The sequence below is a fragment of the Magallana gigas genome, chromosome 3 (assembly GCF_963853765.1).
Source record: "Magallana gigas chromosome 3, xbMagGiga1.1, whole genome shotgun sequence".
Taxonomy (NCBI): domain Eukaryota; kingdom Metazoa; phylum Mollusca; class Bivalvia; order Ostreida; family Ostreidae; genus Magallana; species Magallana gigas.
Window position 1 is genome coordinate 5,841,388 of NC_088855.1, and position 18,802 is coordinate 5,860,189.

The window sequence follows — 18,802 nt, forward strand, 5'->3', positions numbered from 1 at the left end:
ACTAAAAACTAAAAAGAAAGATATAGAGGAACACTTAATGTCAAGCCATTCAGACCCAATGACGAACGACCCAATTGGAAAGTGCTCAAATGATTACAAGTAGAACAACCAGCATCACCTTAAAAAGAACCAACATGGAAAGAAGTGATGGAAGTCGTAAATAGAGCAAGATCCCGATCAGTTATTGGGCTAATTGGCCTATATTTAAAGTATAAGATGCCCACAGCTATTGCGTCGACTATGGAGGCTTCTTAAAGGTATTTGCAGGAAAAGAATCGTCCCAGGTATTTTGAAAAATACTAGTATTTGGAAAAATAACAGCAAGAGTTATGATATCATAAGAGGAAGACACCATCAAGGTAAGCCACTGTCTAGAACAATGACACTCCTAATATTGACAGCGTACATGATCAACTGCTACACTGATATTGCCGTGAAGAAAGGGGAATCTCCGGATTTCCAGAATGTCTAGAACATACCAGTTTAATAACACAGCTAACCAGAGAGGCTAGTATATCAAAAAACCATGGATACCTATAGCAACATTTTGGCTAGACCTAACAAATGCTTATAGATCCATCCCGCTCTTACTCATCATAATCATCATGGAAGAACTGCAACATGGCCATGTACCAGACTCATCCAGAAAACCATTAAAAGCTACTTTGACAACATATTCTTCAGATTCAATATCGATCAGTTTACAACAGAATAGCAGAGGCTAAAAAGAGGTTGCACCATTTCGGTAATCTTATATGTAGTGGTCCGATCACCATCGCAGCAAAGCGAGGAACAAAAGACCTTAAGATAGCAGCAGAGGCTTTGTGGTGGGTGCGTTTAATCACAACCTCTGTTTAAAGAAGATGCATGGAAAATTCTAATGTAGCTCTGCAGGAAATATCTAAACACTAAAGGGCTACCGAATTGATACAACTGGGTTAGGACAGTGAACCCTTTAATTAACCGCCCAGCGAATTTCGTTCAATCCTGACATCGCCGAATATAGATTAAAAAGGAAATAGTTAAACTTAAGAAGCATTTTTTTTGGTATAATTTTACTGATAACAATATAAGTTTAAAACATAAAATAACTTGAAATATATTTTATCACATGCAGTGTAAGTAACAGTGCATTTTTCAAATAGTATCAGAATTGATTGAAAATTCAAGCAAATAAAAAAAACCCTACAATATGACAGTTTTGAACAATACAATAGTAATGGAATCTGGTATATAATGAGGCTTTGACTATCAAATTTGGAATGAAATTACCCTAGTTATAAGGATGCAGATATGATCTAAATGATTTAATGTAAACTGCAATTTCATTTTGACCGAGAACGCCTTTGCTGTGTTATTCACAATATGTTTGACATTGCAATGATCAAATGTACATAACAAACCGAAGGTTTTGAAAGATGAAACACCTACAAAAATAACAGATACAGCAGCAGTTTTAAAGATGATTTACAAAATAGCAACACAACTAATACTGATTATATGAAAATGGACTTAACAAAGTAAGCATGGTTGCATCATGAAAGTATATGTACAAAGTTTTGATTCTTAGTTATGATTACAAATTTAAATTACAACTTTAAAATCTATAAACATATGATCATTTATAGAATACCGGTATTTACAAAACTGCCAATGACATTACAATGACTTGAATTATAAAACTCGCCCAAAATATCATTAAGTTTCATTTTAAACACAATGGCAATATTTAGAGTTCAGTACAAATTGAAGTTTTCTGGCGGGTGTAAGAAATTCGGGAACCTCGAGTCCGAGCAATAGTCATCTGGACAACGTCGTCTTCATATCGATTCTTCATTTCGTGGATTATTTCAGTTGTCTGCAAATAAAAATTTAAAATATTTGTGTGTATATATATAATGACACAACATAAAAAGCCTTTAAAGTTACTTCGTCGCTAAAAACAAATTAAATTGCAATACTGCAAATTACACAGCTTAACTTGGCCCACTAAGTTTAGAATGTCATGGATGCATAGTCATGAAAGACATGCATGGCACTTTCATTCTGGAATTTGATATACTATACTCTGTCCCGAGTTTTTGCTTCCACCACTTTTTGCTTGATATTTCGATAATCATTGATACCTTTGTGCTCAAACTAAGTCCATCCACTAATATGAAAAATGTGCAGATTATCTGTTTTGAAACGCCCCCTTTACCGATTCAGGTTTCATTACACATCCAAAAATAGAAAGTCTACGGGGATATTGCATTGCATCAGCCATTAATAAGCCAGGATAATAACGAGGCATCCCGAGTACTTCCGAATGGAGAAAAAATGTAAACATTTCCCATTATAAATCTTCGCAAGAAACTTGTTTTCGTTCCTGTGAACTTTTAAGAGTGAAAAATGATAATTGTTCAATGAAGATATCTTGGATATATTCCCTTACATCGATTTCAACTGTATTTCTTTCAAAAGTGATGGAAGCAATAACTTGTGACAGACTATAGTTTTATACACGCAGCAAGATTTGTGAGAAAGCAATTTTTATTACATATATTGCATACAAATTAAGACGAATTTTGTAAAAGTCAAATTGGTACCATTGAGATAAAAAAGTATCAACTTCACGCTGAAATATAATAAGATTATTTTAGAGTTTCAGCATGTTACAACTATACAAAACCAAGCATTAGAAAAAAGTCAAATGTTTAGAGCGAGAAATTAATGCAGCATTTCAAACGTCAATGCCTCCGTCACAGTTAGCAAAGCTCCAAATCTCAAACCACGTCAGTTACCAGATTCTTTAAAGACGTTCAGCATATGGAGGTTGTCAGCTCTACTTGTTTAACCACATATTAACGTATGAGTCATCTCCTCCCGGAAGTTGTAGACCCCCTTCATCGTCAGCGTTCGGTGGACTCTGGGGCGCAGGTGGACTGGCCGCGGCTTTAGTATATTGAGGCGTTGGACGGTCAACTTCTAAATTTTTTTCTATAGCTTTTTCGAATGAGGGTGAAAGCGGTATATTTTTGGATGCAGATGCTGAACTTGATTTTTCTTGCTCAATTTTAGCTTTAACAGTTGGTTTTGGGGTTTTTGGACCTGTTACCACCGGCTTACTTGCTACTCTTCCTTTTCCTCTATTTCCGCCTCGTTGCGGGTAAGAATTTTCGACTACAGCCTCAACAGTTTGGGAACCGCTAGCAAGATCGCCATCATTTATTGTAACATAATCCTCCCCACCAACTGCTCCAAACCTTTCTAAATCCTCCTTTGGCCCCCCCTTTTTGGGACCCTTCAGCGATTTGGCAAACGGACTCGGTAAATCAGGTTCCTCGTCTACCTCATTGATTTCTTTGAAGTAGGGCTTGTTGGTGGGTAAGCTATTCTGAGAAGTTGGTGGTGGTGCTAGGGCCGCATTTTGTTTAGAATAAATTGCATTGTCAATGTCGGCTTGGGCCATCTGTCTAACTTTGTCAAGGTCCTTATTGTTTGCTTTGAAACGTACTGCCGCTAATGAAATCAACGGAACAGCGCGGAGTTTCTCGTCAGGTCTTCTAAGGGATACTTCGTTTGCAGTAAAGTGAACCTTTGAAACACATTATGCAAGATAGATAAAATATTACAATAGAGCATAGTTTGCCGAAATAGTTTAATTGATAAATAACATACCCATTCAAAGAATGTGGCTGCTCCACAGCTTTGGTTTAAGATGTCCTGTAATTTCATATCGCCAAGTAGTTTTTGGGCACCCAGTGCAATATCTAGTTTACAGTGGTTGATATCGAACATGTTGATTTTCCGTTTTAATGAGTTACGACCTGTTTTACCCAGGATTGCTTGAACGCTTCTCCATTCCTGAAATTTGAAGAATTAGTTGAAAATATACCTTATACACTAGGATAACAATTAACGAGGATTTGTTCATATTCAGTTTTTACCCTAGTTTCCTCCTCATAATGACCCAGTAACAGCAAGGTTGCCTTCATCACGGCATGAATCTCCGGTGAGGGGTTCGAATAGCCTCGGATTTCAGCAATGGTTCTCTGATCAAGGGACAGAACTTTGTGCATCATCTTGGATATACTCTTCAACCGTTCTATGGTGTCTTTCGCTTCCATCACTTTGGCATACATATGTCGGGTTGCTCTTTTTGTTTCTACTAGATCAACCGCTCGTTCAAGCATCTCCAGTTGTTTGAAGTGAATTGCATCATCAAGCACTGTGAAAGAAGAATTTGCCGCAAAAATGAACTCGTGATATTTCAACAATTTAGACTATTCTTAAAAATAGCTTTACCTGACCTATTTAGTCCTACTTTAAAATGTAAACCAGAATTTTATGTACAAACAATAAAACTGCTGCTGAATGGGAGAGGTGTACAAAACTTTTCAAGATTTTTGTTTGTATGACATCGCAAATAAGTGCAAATCTCAAAGCAAATGGTCCAAACTAACTACATGTATTTCCTTTTGGTTGCTTTGGAAAAAAGTGAACCACTTGCGTTGACTTACTAGACTTATTGATATACATTGTCCCTATATGCATCAAAGAATATGTTGGGGCTGCAAATACTTGACAATTGTTGAGGTTGACGCACGTGGACATTATCCTTCTCATCAAATATAGTTATTTCTGATAATCTAATTCTCTGATAATTATCAAGCAAAGTGACTTACTTGTTTCAGAGTTAATGCTATTATATTGTATTAGAGAAACATTCACCTTTATTCTTTTGTATTCATAAACAACAGGCCTATTTAATGTTCAAACTTTCAAACTCACCCTCCTCCACACTTTTCACTGCTTGCTTCTCCTGTTTATCCAGTTCCTTCAGAGGGGTGGATATGATGAGATAGTTACACAGATTTTTCTCAATAGACCCGTATTCTGGGTCGTCAATTTGCGCGAACAAGCAGAACGCACTTTCGTCACCGGGGGGTAAATTAATGTGAACTTGAAACTTGCCATCCTCCATCGTGAAATCGTCTGATTCCATAGTGACGTCATCAAGTCCAGAATTGACGTTGATCATTTTATACGACAGCATGAGATCTCTGGCCTCTGGTGTTTTAATCTCGTAACCAATTGTGCACATTCCCTCTTCCGCGGTAAGTATGGCCCTTCTCTGCTCATAATTAGCGGATTCGAGGCCGATTTGTTCCAAAATGGGACTGTTCCCCCAACCGGCGTCTGCTGCTTTAGGGAACGCTACATACTTTTTGCAACCATTTACTACTGTTGCTTTGTAGACTGCAATCCAGTCGTAATCATAGCCTTCGTCTATTATAGAGTTGTCTTTACCAACGATTTCAACACGATAGGTGCCTTTCTTGGGAAATCTGATTTTGATGGAGAGAGAATCGTCGTTTGGTCTGTATAGAAAGTCGTGCTGATACCTATTCTCGTCGTCGTATAGAATTCTATAATCTTTCTCTTCTTTCAGAAAAATAAAACACATGAAATCTAAATTCGGGGCTCTAGCTGGATTCATCCCAAACAGAATTTCCTCTTCTCCATTTTGTACCTTTATTTCACAGTCTGGATGGGATAGAACTCTCATGTCAAGTTCGAAGAATCTCTCTTTCAGGAATGCACGTTTTTCGAAAATAAACATTGACATCGAAGGTTCCAAAAGCTGCCACTTCTGTTCTTCTGGAAAATGGGTGTATGCTAATTGATCGGGATCAGGCATGAAGAAATTTTCGTCCAATCGGTACATGGCGATATCACTGTCTGTCTCAGTCCCTACGGCACATGAACCCCAGTAGGCGTTGATGAAACGCCAGTTGTTGTTTATAAGAACGGCGTTCCATTCTCCGTAATGTGTGTCTTTGGAAAGGGTTTGTCCAATCTCATATGTGCTTCCCTTCAAGTATCCGTGAATTACAACACAGGGGAGGCCTGCCAAACTTAAATAAAGATATTTGTTATTTTATTTACCACTGTATTATGTCAAAGAATTCCACAAGAGCATGGTTAACATGCTTGCAAAAATGTAACTTACTTGCAAAGATGACTAAAAAGCTGTGCGTAGTTTCCTCGCTTCTTTTTCAACTTTTCTAGGTAATGTAGAACATGTCCCTCTCTTGCTGGTTTAAGTGGAAGCTTAAGCTTGCGCAGGTTTTGTGACGTCAGCCACACGTACAGGGCGCGAAGCTTTGAAATATCGTCTCTGTAGCGCTCTGTGAGGTAAGTGACTAATTCGCTTAACATTCCATTTATAATTGCTTTACGAACCTAAAAAAGATTTTATCAGTATGTCAGATTAAAATATTGGAATATATTTTCTATCTAAAATAAAAGTCCTGACTAGTTCTGACGTCGGCAGCTAATATTTAACAAGTCTCGCTTGAAAGTATACACTTCGGTTGATAAAGCGATGCGTTGAGTGAAGACACTATTTGTTGTAACAGTTAAACAGTTTGAATCAGGGGTTGTAGTTTATAAAAGAAGCGTGTTAATTTGCCGATTTGGTGCCCGCCAACTCTTGCGCAGTATTGCTAATTTATTCCCGAACTGCTAAACCTTATTTTATAACTCACTCAGTCTTTAGGAACATTAATTTACCTAAAAATTCATCATAAAATATTCACTATTGATGTTGACTCTTTACTTGCCGCAGACTTTCTCTCAAAATGCAAACCGACTTCGTAGTGTCCTTGACAGAAATTTAGCTTATTGGGAATCGAAACTTGTACATAATCATGTTGTATATTATATTTGATAAAATGCAATAAATCGGAAAGGACAGTAGTTTGTTTCCACGCGTTATGCATCAAGCATTTGATAAATGACGGGTCTATAAAAATGCGCCAATCAGAAGTGTTGTCACTAAACGCAGTGCTGTATCGGTTGTATAGTGTATAATTTCGAGCAAGATTGGTGATATGTATGCGATACTTATATTTATTCATGATACATGTACCTTCAGTGCTTTTTTGTCCACTCTTCTGTACTGTCTGGCATCAAAGATCTCGGACTTCCGTGTGTAGGGTGGGTGTGGCGGCGGCATGTCCGGAAGGAGAGATTCGTCACGTGTGTACAAAAAGTGAGTCTGGGAATACACGCACTTCTTGTGAAACTTCATGGTAGCAAACTGTACGGTAGGTTTTTCCCTATTCTGTGCAACAGAAAGATAGTGACATATTTACAACTTACCCGCCAGTTCAAGGTACATAAAATTACATAAAGAAAAGATTAAAAAAAACTGACGAAGAAGAGACATTTGTTAAAATTCCGTCTGTATCATTTAGGACTGTATCGTTACATGATTATCATTTGTTTGAAAATACTGAATTTTATTGTAAAAATATAATAATTTTTATTCTAATTTTTAGTGGAATTGCACTTTACTGGTCAGGTCATTTGTTAGGTTACTTTGTATGTTGATATTAAAATTGACTATTGACTATTTTTTTTTAATATCGTTCTTAGTATACAGCACATGCTAAAATATTTGTGCAATACACATCTTAATATAATACAAAAAAAAAATAATGAGATAAGTAATTTGTTTAATTTAAGTTTTAGATTTGACAGTCTCTATTAAAAGGAATCATTGTGCGAGATCTAGGACCCGGTGTAATTTAAATGTTCTTTATTCTCCGTGATGTAAGCTCTTACGAGAAACAAAGCCCCTTTAATGTAAGAGCAATATACCTCACGAGGTTCCTCGCTTTGAGTAATGACCCAGTCCCATAGCCCAGAGTACCGTACAAAGAATGTCGTGTTACCCTGCCGATCATATCGCACCTTGCATTATGTGTTATTTTGGAAACGAGGCAAACTGATTGGTTGTGTCAAAAAGTACGTTTTTATGAACATCATTTGAGTTGTGTATACTGATATTGAAACACAATTTATTAATAGAATTAGTCTATTTTATTCCTTTGTTGTTAGGTACTGTGATATATTGTGTGAAATAGATAGTAATGTAAGCAAAATATAAATGGAATAGATATACATTTTACCTTCATTTCAAAGGAATGGGTACCGTAAAACACGGGCTTGATGAAAAAACAAAACCATATATATGTGACACGTTGAAGACTCGAGTAGGGGGTTCAGGATTTGAAATACAATGTATATTATATACCCGAAATGGTTTATACCATTGCGTCTATATACAAATGAATTCAAATACCCTAACTTATTTTAGTGGCTGGCTACCATATCACTACTGACATGAAGACTTACTAAAGTTAGAATGGTTTAAGCTTAATTAAAATATGATAATGAAAATTACTCTATAAATTCGCTTTTAGATACCTTTTTTTCGTTTTTCAATTTGATAGATTGCAGGCACTTAAAATGAGACGAATATACAGTTTTGCTGTTTTCTATACCAGATACTTTAACATATAACTCCATTTGAAGGGAAATGACATATACCATATTGTTTCTTTGAACCTTTGATTTATCAGAACTATATTGTTATTATAATAAGATCCGACTCAAAAGTGTTCAATTCTAAAATGATATAAAGCATATTTAAACTTAAACTTTAAACTCATAAATAAGGTATACGTGTCATTGCTGTTTTTCATAAAACACGTTCCAGATCACGTATCCCCCAAACACGAAAGCCGGATATGAACTCAAAGATAGTAACTTTCATAACTAATGAAATTTATGTTTCCTTAGTAACCGACTTACCAGTTGTGACGTCGCTAGCCTGTTCTTTTTCTCGTCCACGGGATCATCAGGAAGACCCTTTTTCTTTTCACCTATAGAGACTGGGTGTGGGTCGTCGCCCAGGGGTCTCTTTTTGGATCCCCCATAATAATCAGGAGACGGGTCCCGTTCTGAGCTCTCTTCTCCCGCGCTCACTGTCGACCCCATCCTCTCGAAGAAGTTTTCAATTACCTGAAACAGAGCACCCACATCATCAGCAGACGACACGTGTCGTCATAATCCCCGCGTAAAGCATCCATCCAAGCAGTGGCATGCTACATTGTACAAAGGAGAACAGTGTCGCAAAGAATCAACTCTTTGTTTTAATCGGATTAATCGAGATATTAAACTTTCTAAATTATGTTCAGTCTACACTGGGTTAACCTTTAAATGACTTAATTGTGGAGAGGGGATTAATTTAGTGAACCAGGTACAGTCTGAGTTACTTCGCTCTCTTTGGGGCATGTTACACTATTAATTGAATTTGCCAATAAACTGGTAAAATAAGTTAAATAACAAACACTGTTTATTTCGTTTACTTATCAAAATAGTAATCTGCATCATTTGCCTAATCTCTCTCTCTCTCTCTCTCTCTCTCTCTCTCTCTCTCTCTCTCTCTCTCTCTCTCTCTCTCTCTCTCTCTCTCACACACATTATATTTTTCCTCTTGATTTTTTTCCCAGTTTCTTATTTATATCATCTGGGAAATCCTCTTCAAGTTCGTACACGATCTCTCTCTCTCTCTCTCTCTCTCTCTCTCTCTCTCTCTCTCTCTCTCTCTCTCTCTCTCTCTCTCTCTCTTTTGTCTTATATTATATTTTTCCTCTTGATTTTTTCCCAGTTTCTTATTTATATCATCCGAGAATTCCTCTTCAAGTTCGTACACGATCTCTCTCTCTCTCTCTCTCTCTCTCTCTCTCTCTCTCTCTCTCTCTCTCTCTCTCTCTCTCTCTCTTATCTTACATTATATTTTTCCTCTTGATTTTTCCCCAGTTTCTTATTTATATCATCCGAGAATTCCTCTTCAAGTTCGTACACGATGTCTTTCGTTGACCTGGTTGACGCTGGATTAGAGAGAACGGTGTTAGAACGCTTGGCGCTCATCTGAAACAAAAAAGATCACACTTCAAGGTATGGCAAATTAAAAGGAGACTATAATACTAGTATGAAATTAGATATCTAAGACCATAACTAAACCTATAGTCAGCAAAAAAAATTAATGAGCCATTATAAAGATGGAATCAAAGTACTTTGTACATGTAAAGGGTTGCAAAGTTTCTTTATAAATCTACGAATGAACGGGTGCAGGGAGGGGGGGGGGGTGGTTTAAACACAGTATAGAAATTTAAAATATGCCAATATACATGTACATGTATTTGTAACATAATTGCCCCGCTACAGATTATCCTTATTCTATTCATTGTAAATTATTTAAATTGTGATGAAATATTATCATTTTCTATTCTAATTTACACCTTTACCAGCCTTTCACGAGAAATTGGGGTGGGGGTTATCGCATTAGAATCACGATTGTGATGCAATACGATTTTGAAATCTGTTTTGAACATATTTTATTGATTTCTCAAAAGGATAAGGAAAAAGTTCTTACAACTTACGAGTTCTTTTTGAATTTTTCTTTTCTCTTTAAATCTATTACTGACAATGAAAGACAAGGCGTTTAGCAGTTTTCTATCAGAACTTGAATCAAACCAATTAATCTTAGATGAACGTCAAATATCAGATTATTATTTGAATCTATGAATTTATTTAGTACATATCTGAGAAAGTTAATTACTGTGCGATTTTATTGAACATAAAAATTACTTTTAAATCAGGGAATATATGGTTAAGAAAGATAAATTAACTTCCAAAATAAAATAATGTATTGAAATTAAAAACAAATTTTGATAATTTCAGATGTGGCATTCTCCAATCAGAATTGAAACTTGAGATACAATGCAAGGAAGAACCGTCAAAGGAACAAATATTTTTTTTTTTACTAGATAAAGTAGAAGACAAGTAGTGTTACAAATTGTTAATTTTTACAAAGTACATATATCAGTGGTGGATTAAAGGGGTTGGGGAGCGAATCCGGCGCCCCACCCCCCTAAAATTACTCCTCTCTGCAAAGAAAATGAATAACTTATAAGTTTTAACTATTGATTTTATGGGAATTCATGAGATTTTTCTACAGACGATTTTAACGGTATAGTATGACGAAAACCCATGGGTTCATTGGTGTTACATAGGGGCCTCAGGGCGGCTTGCAGACCCCTCCCTACAACTGGCGCCCCCTCTAACTTCAAAGTCTGGATCCGCCCCTGGTATTCAAATTTAAAATCATATTGGATATTAACCAAATTTATTTATGCCAACTTAATTTATGCCAAATTATGATAATTATTTATACACACAAAAAAGTTTTTTGTTTTCTTTTTTGTTTTTGTTTTTGGGGTTTTTTTTTTGTTTTTTTTTTTGTTTTTTTTTTTTTTTTTTTTTTTTTTTTGGGGGGGGGGGGGTGGGCTATTAAATACAAGAGATTCTCGCAGGGTGGTGATACCATGCATGTAGTGATAGAGATACCACTGGGGAGGTTTAATTAATTAATGATTAATTGTCCGTGGCGCAATCATTGTTCAGTATGAGCTGACACTTTAAATGTCAGACCAACCTACTAGTTAAATCTCAAAATAAATCAACCATGCATCCGTCAGTTTATTTGGAACTGTGCGTGACACAAATATCAAAGGGAAAAAATTACTGGCACTGAAATTATTTGCAAATTTTAAAAATATGCATGAGAAGAGTTTGCATTATCTCGCAAATGGTTAATATTACGTAAACCTTAGGATTAACGGTTTTAAATACCATGTCGTTTTAAAAATCACTAAATCAAAATTGACGGCAGATCTTTTGAAATGTTTTTGGGTATATATTTCCTTTATAATTGATATATAATTTAAAAATTGATTTTGCGTGCGGAATATGGAAAATTTTGATACAAAGGAAGATGAAACTCACGTAGTCCATGACCTGGTTGAGCCTGTCTATGGCCTTCTTCTTTTTGTAGTTCCCTCCATTAGACATCGGGTTGGGAGACGGGGTCCGGCCGTCGGGGGTATCCCTCCACGCTCTCTCCGCGAACACCTGACTGGGGGAATGGGACATGGAGCGCTCGTCCACGAAGTCCATCTCCATCCCCTCATCCACCGGCCGGACCGTTATCTGGGTGTTCTGTCGGCTCATGTTGGGGGTGATCCGATTCCTCTTCCCCGCGTCATCGATCTCACTGGGTGCGTTACCCATCCTATATCACAAGTTAATTATCCTCTCTCATTAAAGTAATACATCTTGATCGTTTGGCGTCTGTTCTGAAATGGTCTTGTTCCTCGAAGAAGTGCTAACCAAAGTTGAATGCAACGATTAGTTTTTTGGCAAAAAAAAGAAGACGTCAGATTGTGAAGCTTTATTTGACCTTTTTCTTTGATAAGCGTTAAGCTAACATTAATTGTGGCATTGTGTCTGTTATCTGATATGGCTACCCATGTTATGAATTTAAGATGACAATGTCTGATTCCATTGTTTCTGGCTTTTAATAATGTAGTGATGGTCTTCACACAAAACCATGCCTGGGTCAATCCGTGCAGAATTCTTATGTTGTTGCTCTCATTGTTCTAATATTGTTGTTACATATTGGGAATATTCAGACATCTTCCGACATTTTCTGATGAAATAAAAGTTCTTTAGACTAAGTAACAATTGTTTCAATATGCGTTTGTCATATCAGCAATCGCTCAACTGCATGACAGGCAAGTTGGAATGGTCTATAAAGGAAATTTATATAAAATATTTAGACATCTTCCGACATTTTCTGTTTAAATAAAAGTTCCTTATACTTTGTAACAATTGTCACCAACAGTAGCTACTTACAGCAACCAATATCAGTAGCCCTTACCAGCAATCACCAGCAGTAGCTACTTACATCAACCAATATCAGTAGCCCTTACCAGCAATCACCAACAGTAGCCACTAACAGCAATTAATATCAGTAGCCCTTACCAGCAATCACCAACAGTAGCCACTAACAGTAATACATCAGTAGCCCTTACCAGCAATCACCAACAGTAGCCACTAACAGCAATACATCAGTAGCCCTTACCAGCAATCACCAACAGTAGCCACTAACAGTAATACATCAGTAGCCCTTACCTGCAATCACCAACAGTAGCCACTAACAGCAATTAATATCAGAAGCCCTTACCAGCAATCACCAACAGTAGCCACTAACAGCAATTAATATCAGTAGCCCTTACCAGCAATCAACAACAGTAGCCACTAACAGCAATTAATATCAGTAGCACTTACCAGCAATCACCAACAGTAGCCACTAACAGCAATTAATATCAGTAGCCCTTACCAGCAATCACCAACAGTAGCCACTAACAGCAATTAATATCAGTAGCCCTTACCAGCAATCACCAACAGTAGCCACTAACAGCAATTAATATCAGTAGCCCTTACCAGCAATCACCAACAGTAGCCACTAACAGCAATTAATATCAGTAGCCCTTACCAGCAATCACCAACAGTAGCCACTAACAGTAATTAATATCAGTAGCCCTTACCAGCAATCACCAACAGTAGCCACTAACAGTAATTAATATCAGTAGCCCTTACCAGCAATCACCAACAGGAGCCACTAACAGCAATTAATATCAGTAGCACTTACCAGCAATCACCAACAGTAGCCACTAACAGTAATTAATATCAGTAGCCCTTACCAGCAATCACCAACAGTAGCCACTAACAGTAATTAATATCAGTAGCCCTTACCAGCAATCACCAACAGTAGCCACTAACAGTAATTAATATCAGTAGCACTTACCAGCAATCACCAACAGTAGCCACTAACAGTAATTAATATCAGTAGCCCTTACCAGCAATCACCAACAGTAGCCACTAACAGTAATTAATATCAGTAGCCCTTACCAGCAATCACCAACAGTAGCCACTAACAGTAATTAATATCAGTAGCCCTTACCAGCAATCACCAACAGTAGCCACTAACAGTAATTAATATCAGTAGCCCTTACCAGCAATCACCAACAGTAGCCACTAACAGTAATTAATATCAGTAGCCCTTACCAGCAATCACCAACAGTAGCCACTAACAGTAATTAATATCAGTAGCACTTACCAGCAATCACCAACAGTAGTCACTAACAGTAATTAATATCAGTAGCCCTTACCAGCAATCACCAACAGTAGCCACTAACAGTAATTAATATCAGTAGCCCTTACAACATCCATTAACAGTATCCAATAACAGCACCCACTAATTTATGTCACCATCAGAAACCACCTAAGGTAACTACTAACAGTGACCACTTACAGTAATTACTAACAGTGATCACCAATAGTAGACACTAACAGTAACCACAAACAGGAGCCACTAACAGTAACCACAAACAGTAACCGTTAACAGTAACCGTTAACAGTAACCACAAACAGGAGCCACTAACAGTAACCGTTAACAGTAACCGTTAACAGTAACCACAAACAGGAGCCACTAACAGTAACCGTTAACAGTAACCGTTAACAGTAACCACAAACAGGAGCCACTAACAGTAACCGTTAACAATAACCACAAACAGCAACCAATAGTCCTAGCAGCAGCCAGTAACAGCAACCAATAATATATTAGCCACTAACAGTTACCACAAACAGGGGCCACTAACTGTAGCGACTAACAGTTACCACAAACAGGGCCACTAACTGTAGCCACTAACATCGATTAGTAGTACTAGCCGCAGCCAGTCACAGCAACAACTACATGTAATTAATGACATCAATCACTAGTCAGAAACAGTCAACAACTGTTTTGTTATACCCCTTCTAATCAATAACACGTTTTCACGGAAGGTGACGTCACCGGTCAACAGTCTTTTTAAACAGTCGATTTTAATTAACAGTTCCAATCTAACAGTTCCAGTCCAACAGTCAAAATGCTGGACTTTTTTCCGTATAGAGTTATATAGTAACTGTGTTACAGGGGTATAACAATAGTCATTAATCCCTATCATCTTAACATTTTAACCAAAAGCATTAGAAGCAAGAAGTGCCTTTATAAATTTTTTGAACAATTTCTAATTTCTTCATTCCACCTATCCTTTTACAATCTTTTGGTGGAGAAAAGCCACCAGTTGTCTTTGCAAGTAGAAAAATTACATAGACAAAGAAGCAGTAAATGTCCTAAGTGTGACTTATTGTAGCTTTTATAGCTTAATACTTAGTAGCTGTGCACAACGTAAAAAATAAAACATTATGCTAGTTCTGCAAGCTCTACCTTCACGGTAAACTTGAAAGTACAAACCGACCGTAGATCCGTTTGTTGAATGATGAACTTCTAAGTCTAGAATTGGCATCATGACTGTAAATGTTAAGGAACGTGGAGAACTGATCCGATTTCCATAACAAGCGAGGTAAGAGTCAGACTTATTTATTGAAAGATCAAACATGTATCAAGAGAGAAGACAAGCAATATGAAAGAACGGTTGGGTCTGAATTTTTTGTCAAAGAGGCGTATCGGGTAAACAGTGATATTCGGAAAATTCAGAGTGTTGAAATCGCTACAGTCACCTAAAATTTCCCGGAAATTACCTAAAAATAAAATGCTCTCTTTGGTGATTCATGCAGGGTAAGAAGGTGGCAACATTGCAGAAAAACACATATGTACTCGGTAGATGTAAATATATGCATATGAAATTCTATAAAAACAATGAAAACATACTTTGGGAAACAAGATCGACTATGAGGAAACGGGGCAGTTATTACGGGGCGCTCTCTCCCGTACAGGACTAATACTGGGCCAACCGTGAGCTTATTCTCTTGTTGTTGGACCCAGCCTCATAAAACCTCCAACAAGCCAACACGCGTTTTAGTTTTCAGACTTTTATATAGACTTTACATGAAATATACTTTTACGTGAGTTTGGTATGTATCAGCACCGAAGGGCTGATTCCAACTGACTATAATTTACAATTCAGAATAATATATAATAAACAATGGAACAACACAATGAAGGATTAACATAAGAAGTACAGATGTAAGTAAATCAATTATCAAACAGCTATTGAGTAACTCGGGACATTTTAGCAGCATGTACATAAAAGGATGAATAAGATGAAAGAAGCTTAAGTGTCAATAAACATAAACAGAAGTCAATTAAAAGATTAGCTGTCCATCACTGATTGTGCCTCAGGTGGGATTAATGCTGCGCGGAATTTATAACGTTTATAAAACAGTTGTCGAAATAGATGAAAAGTTTTTAACACAAAGTCCGAAAACATAATTTACAAATTTATTAAAAATAGTCCGAAAGATTGAATTTCACACCGTGACACAGTCATTTGAAGACCAAAGCAATCTTTTCTACCTTATGTAAATATAGATGAGATGAAAAGTCTTTCCGATACAGGCCTAGATAATCATATAATCAGCTAAAACTTGTCTGAATGGCAAGAGGTTGCGTGAAACGTAATTCGCGCCAATGTTGGTATTGAATTAGGTGCCCAACTCCACTTAAATTTGACAGAAGCGTTACTCTGACCTTAATTATCCAAAACCTTAAGCGGCAAAAGCTTACAGCTAACAAGTTACCGTTGTGGTCCTTTTGCCTTTCTTAGATCTGGTCGCAACCCGTTTTAGGCATGACATAATCTGCAAAGGCGTCGGAACCGGGGGTTTAGCTAAGTTAGACCAAACCATTAGGCACATAGCCGAATAGAGGGTTAAGCCCCCCCCCCCCCCACTTTTTTTTCGTAATTGTTGAAACATAATTGTTCCGTAATGTACGTTTGAAAGATTGAGAAGTTGGAGTTAAAGGCATACTAGCCCCCCCCCCCCCCCCCCCCCCCCCCCGAATTAGGATTTCCATGATTCTGGAAAAAGAAATGTTATGGTCGGCAAGATTTTTTGCTTTGGAAGTATAGGTCCCCCCCCCCCCCCGGATAAGGATTTTCATGATTTTGGGAATTAGTTTTTTTTCTCTCAATAATTCTGAGGATCAGTCTAGCCCCCCCCCCCCCCCCCTCCACTTTCAATTTGCTTCCAACACCAGTGATCTGGACTTGTTCAATGTTCCTGGTTTTAACTTCGGTAATCAAGAAGGATTTTCTTTAATAAAGAAACAGAATACTTAGTACTGTATACAGGGAAATATTGGCCCCATATTAATTTCGCCTTCGTTGTCATCGGAAGACTAAAGACTGGGCGAATTCAAGCATTTTTAAATAACCTTGTCAATTAGAAAGAGTATCTATTTCTAACTAAATCATAGATGCAGGTCTGTAACTCCCGGTCTGAAAAAATTCGGAGACCTGCAGCTAACTAAATCAATGAAAAGGAGATTTTAAGATGGTCGCATTCTGTGTTTTTAAACGACATTCATCTGTCTATTAAACATACCTGCTTTCATCATGGGTTAGCAAGAATGGTTTGCTTTGGTCAGGTACAATTTTGTATATCTGATTCCCAAATTATAGAAATAGGTCCTACCTGAACTAAATGCAGCTAGATAGACGTAATACCAGTAATGACTCGGAAGCTGAATTGGACCCCAATTTTTTTAAATGAGTATAAAATTGAAACTTCTTTCAAGCATATCTCCAGATAAGGTTCAATGAACTTGGAGCTCAGCTTTGAAAATCTGCATGGAATATGAATCTGGAAATACAATAGATGTACCAGTACTTTGTCTGTATTTGGTATTGAGTGCTTTGGTCAGTGGGGTAGATCTACTCCTGAGTAACTACATGTACACGGCCCTCTTTGACCAAAATGGTATGGTTTATGCCAACTTTACAGAAATATAATGAATTATGATTTTAGACATGCAAAATAATAGTCACATTTTAAAAGTTGCAGGTATTAACCACTTTAGTGCATGTGTGACACTCATAATTATCTATATTTTCACTCTGATACCAGAGTAAAAGAGAAACAAAGCAGGTGATCTGTAGGAAAAAATTAGCAATGTAAATTTTAACAATGTTTAAATATTTCAAGGTGATTTCTGAAAAAAAAGAAATTTCTGTATTTATTGCAAAAGTACATATACATTTGTACATGTATTAATTTTTAGCAGGACCTATCCCATGCTGATCTTTACACTGATTTTGACTTTTGATTGCAGGTCTGTTTGATGGGATGCTCTTTGGCATAGTTGCACAAAATGATCATATAAAATAATACCAAATGATTCATAGATTACATAAATTCCTGGTAATGTAGGTGTTAATCTCATTAGTTCAAGTTTGTTCAACCCAGGTGTCAAAATATAAATCTTTTATCTGAGCTGAGCCATCATCTGAACAAGATGAACAGATGTTAAACAGATGTGAACAATTTTTTCATAATGCACAATTTTACAGTCACAGCAACTACATGTAATTAACGACATCAATCACTAGTCAGAAACAGTCAACAACTGTTTTGTTATACCCCTTCTAATCAATAACACGTTTTCACGGAAGGTGACGTCACCGGTCAACAGTCTTTTTAAACAGTCGATTTTAATTAACAGTTCCAATCTAACAGTTCCAGTCCAACAGTCAAAATGCTGGACTTTTTTCCGTATAGAGTTATATAGTAACTGTGTTACAGGGGTATAACAATAGTCATTAATCCCTATCATCTTAACATTTTAACCAAAAGCATTAGAAGCAGGAAGTGCCTTTATAAATTTTTTGAACAATTTCTAATTTCTTCATTCCACCTATCCTTTTACAATCTTTTGGTGGAGAAAAGCCACCAGTTGTCTTTGCAAGTAGAAAAATTACATAGATACATAGACAAAGAAGCAGTAAATATCTTAAGTGTGACTTATTGTAGCTTTTATAGCTTAATACTTAGTAGCTGTGCACAACGTAAAAAATAAAACATTATGCTAGTTCTGCAAGCTCTACCTTCACGGTAACCTTGAAAGTACAAACCGACCGTAGATCCGTTTGTTGAATGATGAACCTCTAAGTCTAGAATTGGCATCATGACTGTAAATGTTAAGGAACGTGGAGAACTGATCCGATTTCCATAACAAGCGAGGTAAGAGTCAGACTTATTTATTGAAAGATCAATCATG

At 36.9% G+C, this 18,802-nt stretch overlaps 1 protein-coding gene and 1 long non-coding RNA gene across 3 annotated transcripts; one reads left to right on the forward strand and one right to left on the reverse strand.

Annotated features, from left to right (window-relative positions):
- Positions 1–1,350: 1,350 nt before the first annotated feature.
- On the reverse strand, positions 1,351–12,059 carry LOC105331597 (uncharacterized). 2 transcript variants are annotated; one of them, XM_011433859.4, is made up of 10 exons: positions 11,686–12,059; positions 9,628–9,768; positions 8,647–8,856; positions 6,917–7,111; positions 5,996–6,228; positions 4,774–5,900; positions 3,930–4,210; positions 3,661–3,846; positions 2,784–3,577; positions 1,699–1,858 (listed from the first exon to the last, which is right to left on the reverse strand). In XM_011433859.4, the coding sequence occupies exons 1-9, from the start codon at positions 11,968–11,970 to the stop codon at positions 2,825–2,827; spliced, it is 3,411 nt and encodes a 1,136-aa protein (XP_011432161.3). In that variant the 5' UTR covers positions 11,971–12,059; the 3' UTR covers positions 1,699–1,858; positions 2,784–2,824. The 2 variants fall into 2 exon arrangements, with proteins under 2 accessions (XP_011432162.3, XP_011432161.3); XM_011433860.4 differs by lacking the exon at positions 2,784–3,577 and having other exon boundaries at positions 1,351–1,858.
- Positions 9,661–10,686, forward strand: LOC136273568 (uncharacterized). Its single transcript, XR_010711734.1, has 2 exons — positions 9,661–9,795; positions 10,582–10,686. It is a non-coding gene; the product is annotated as an uncharacterized lncRNA (long non-coding RNA).
- Positions 12,060–18,802: the final 6,743 nt, after the last annotated feature.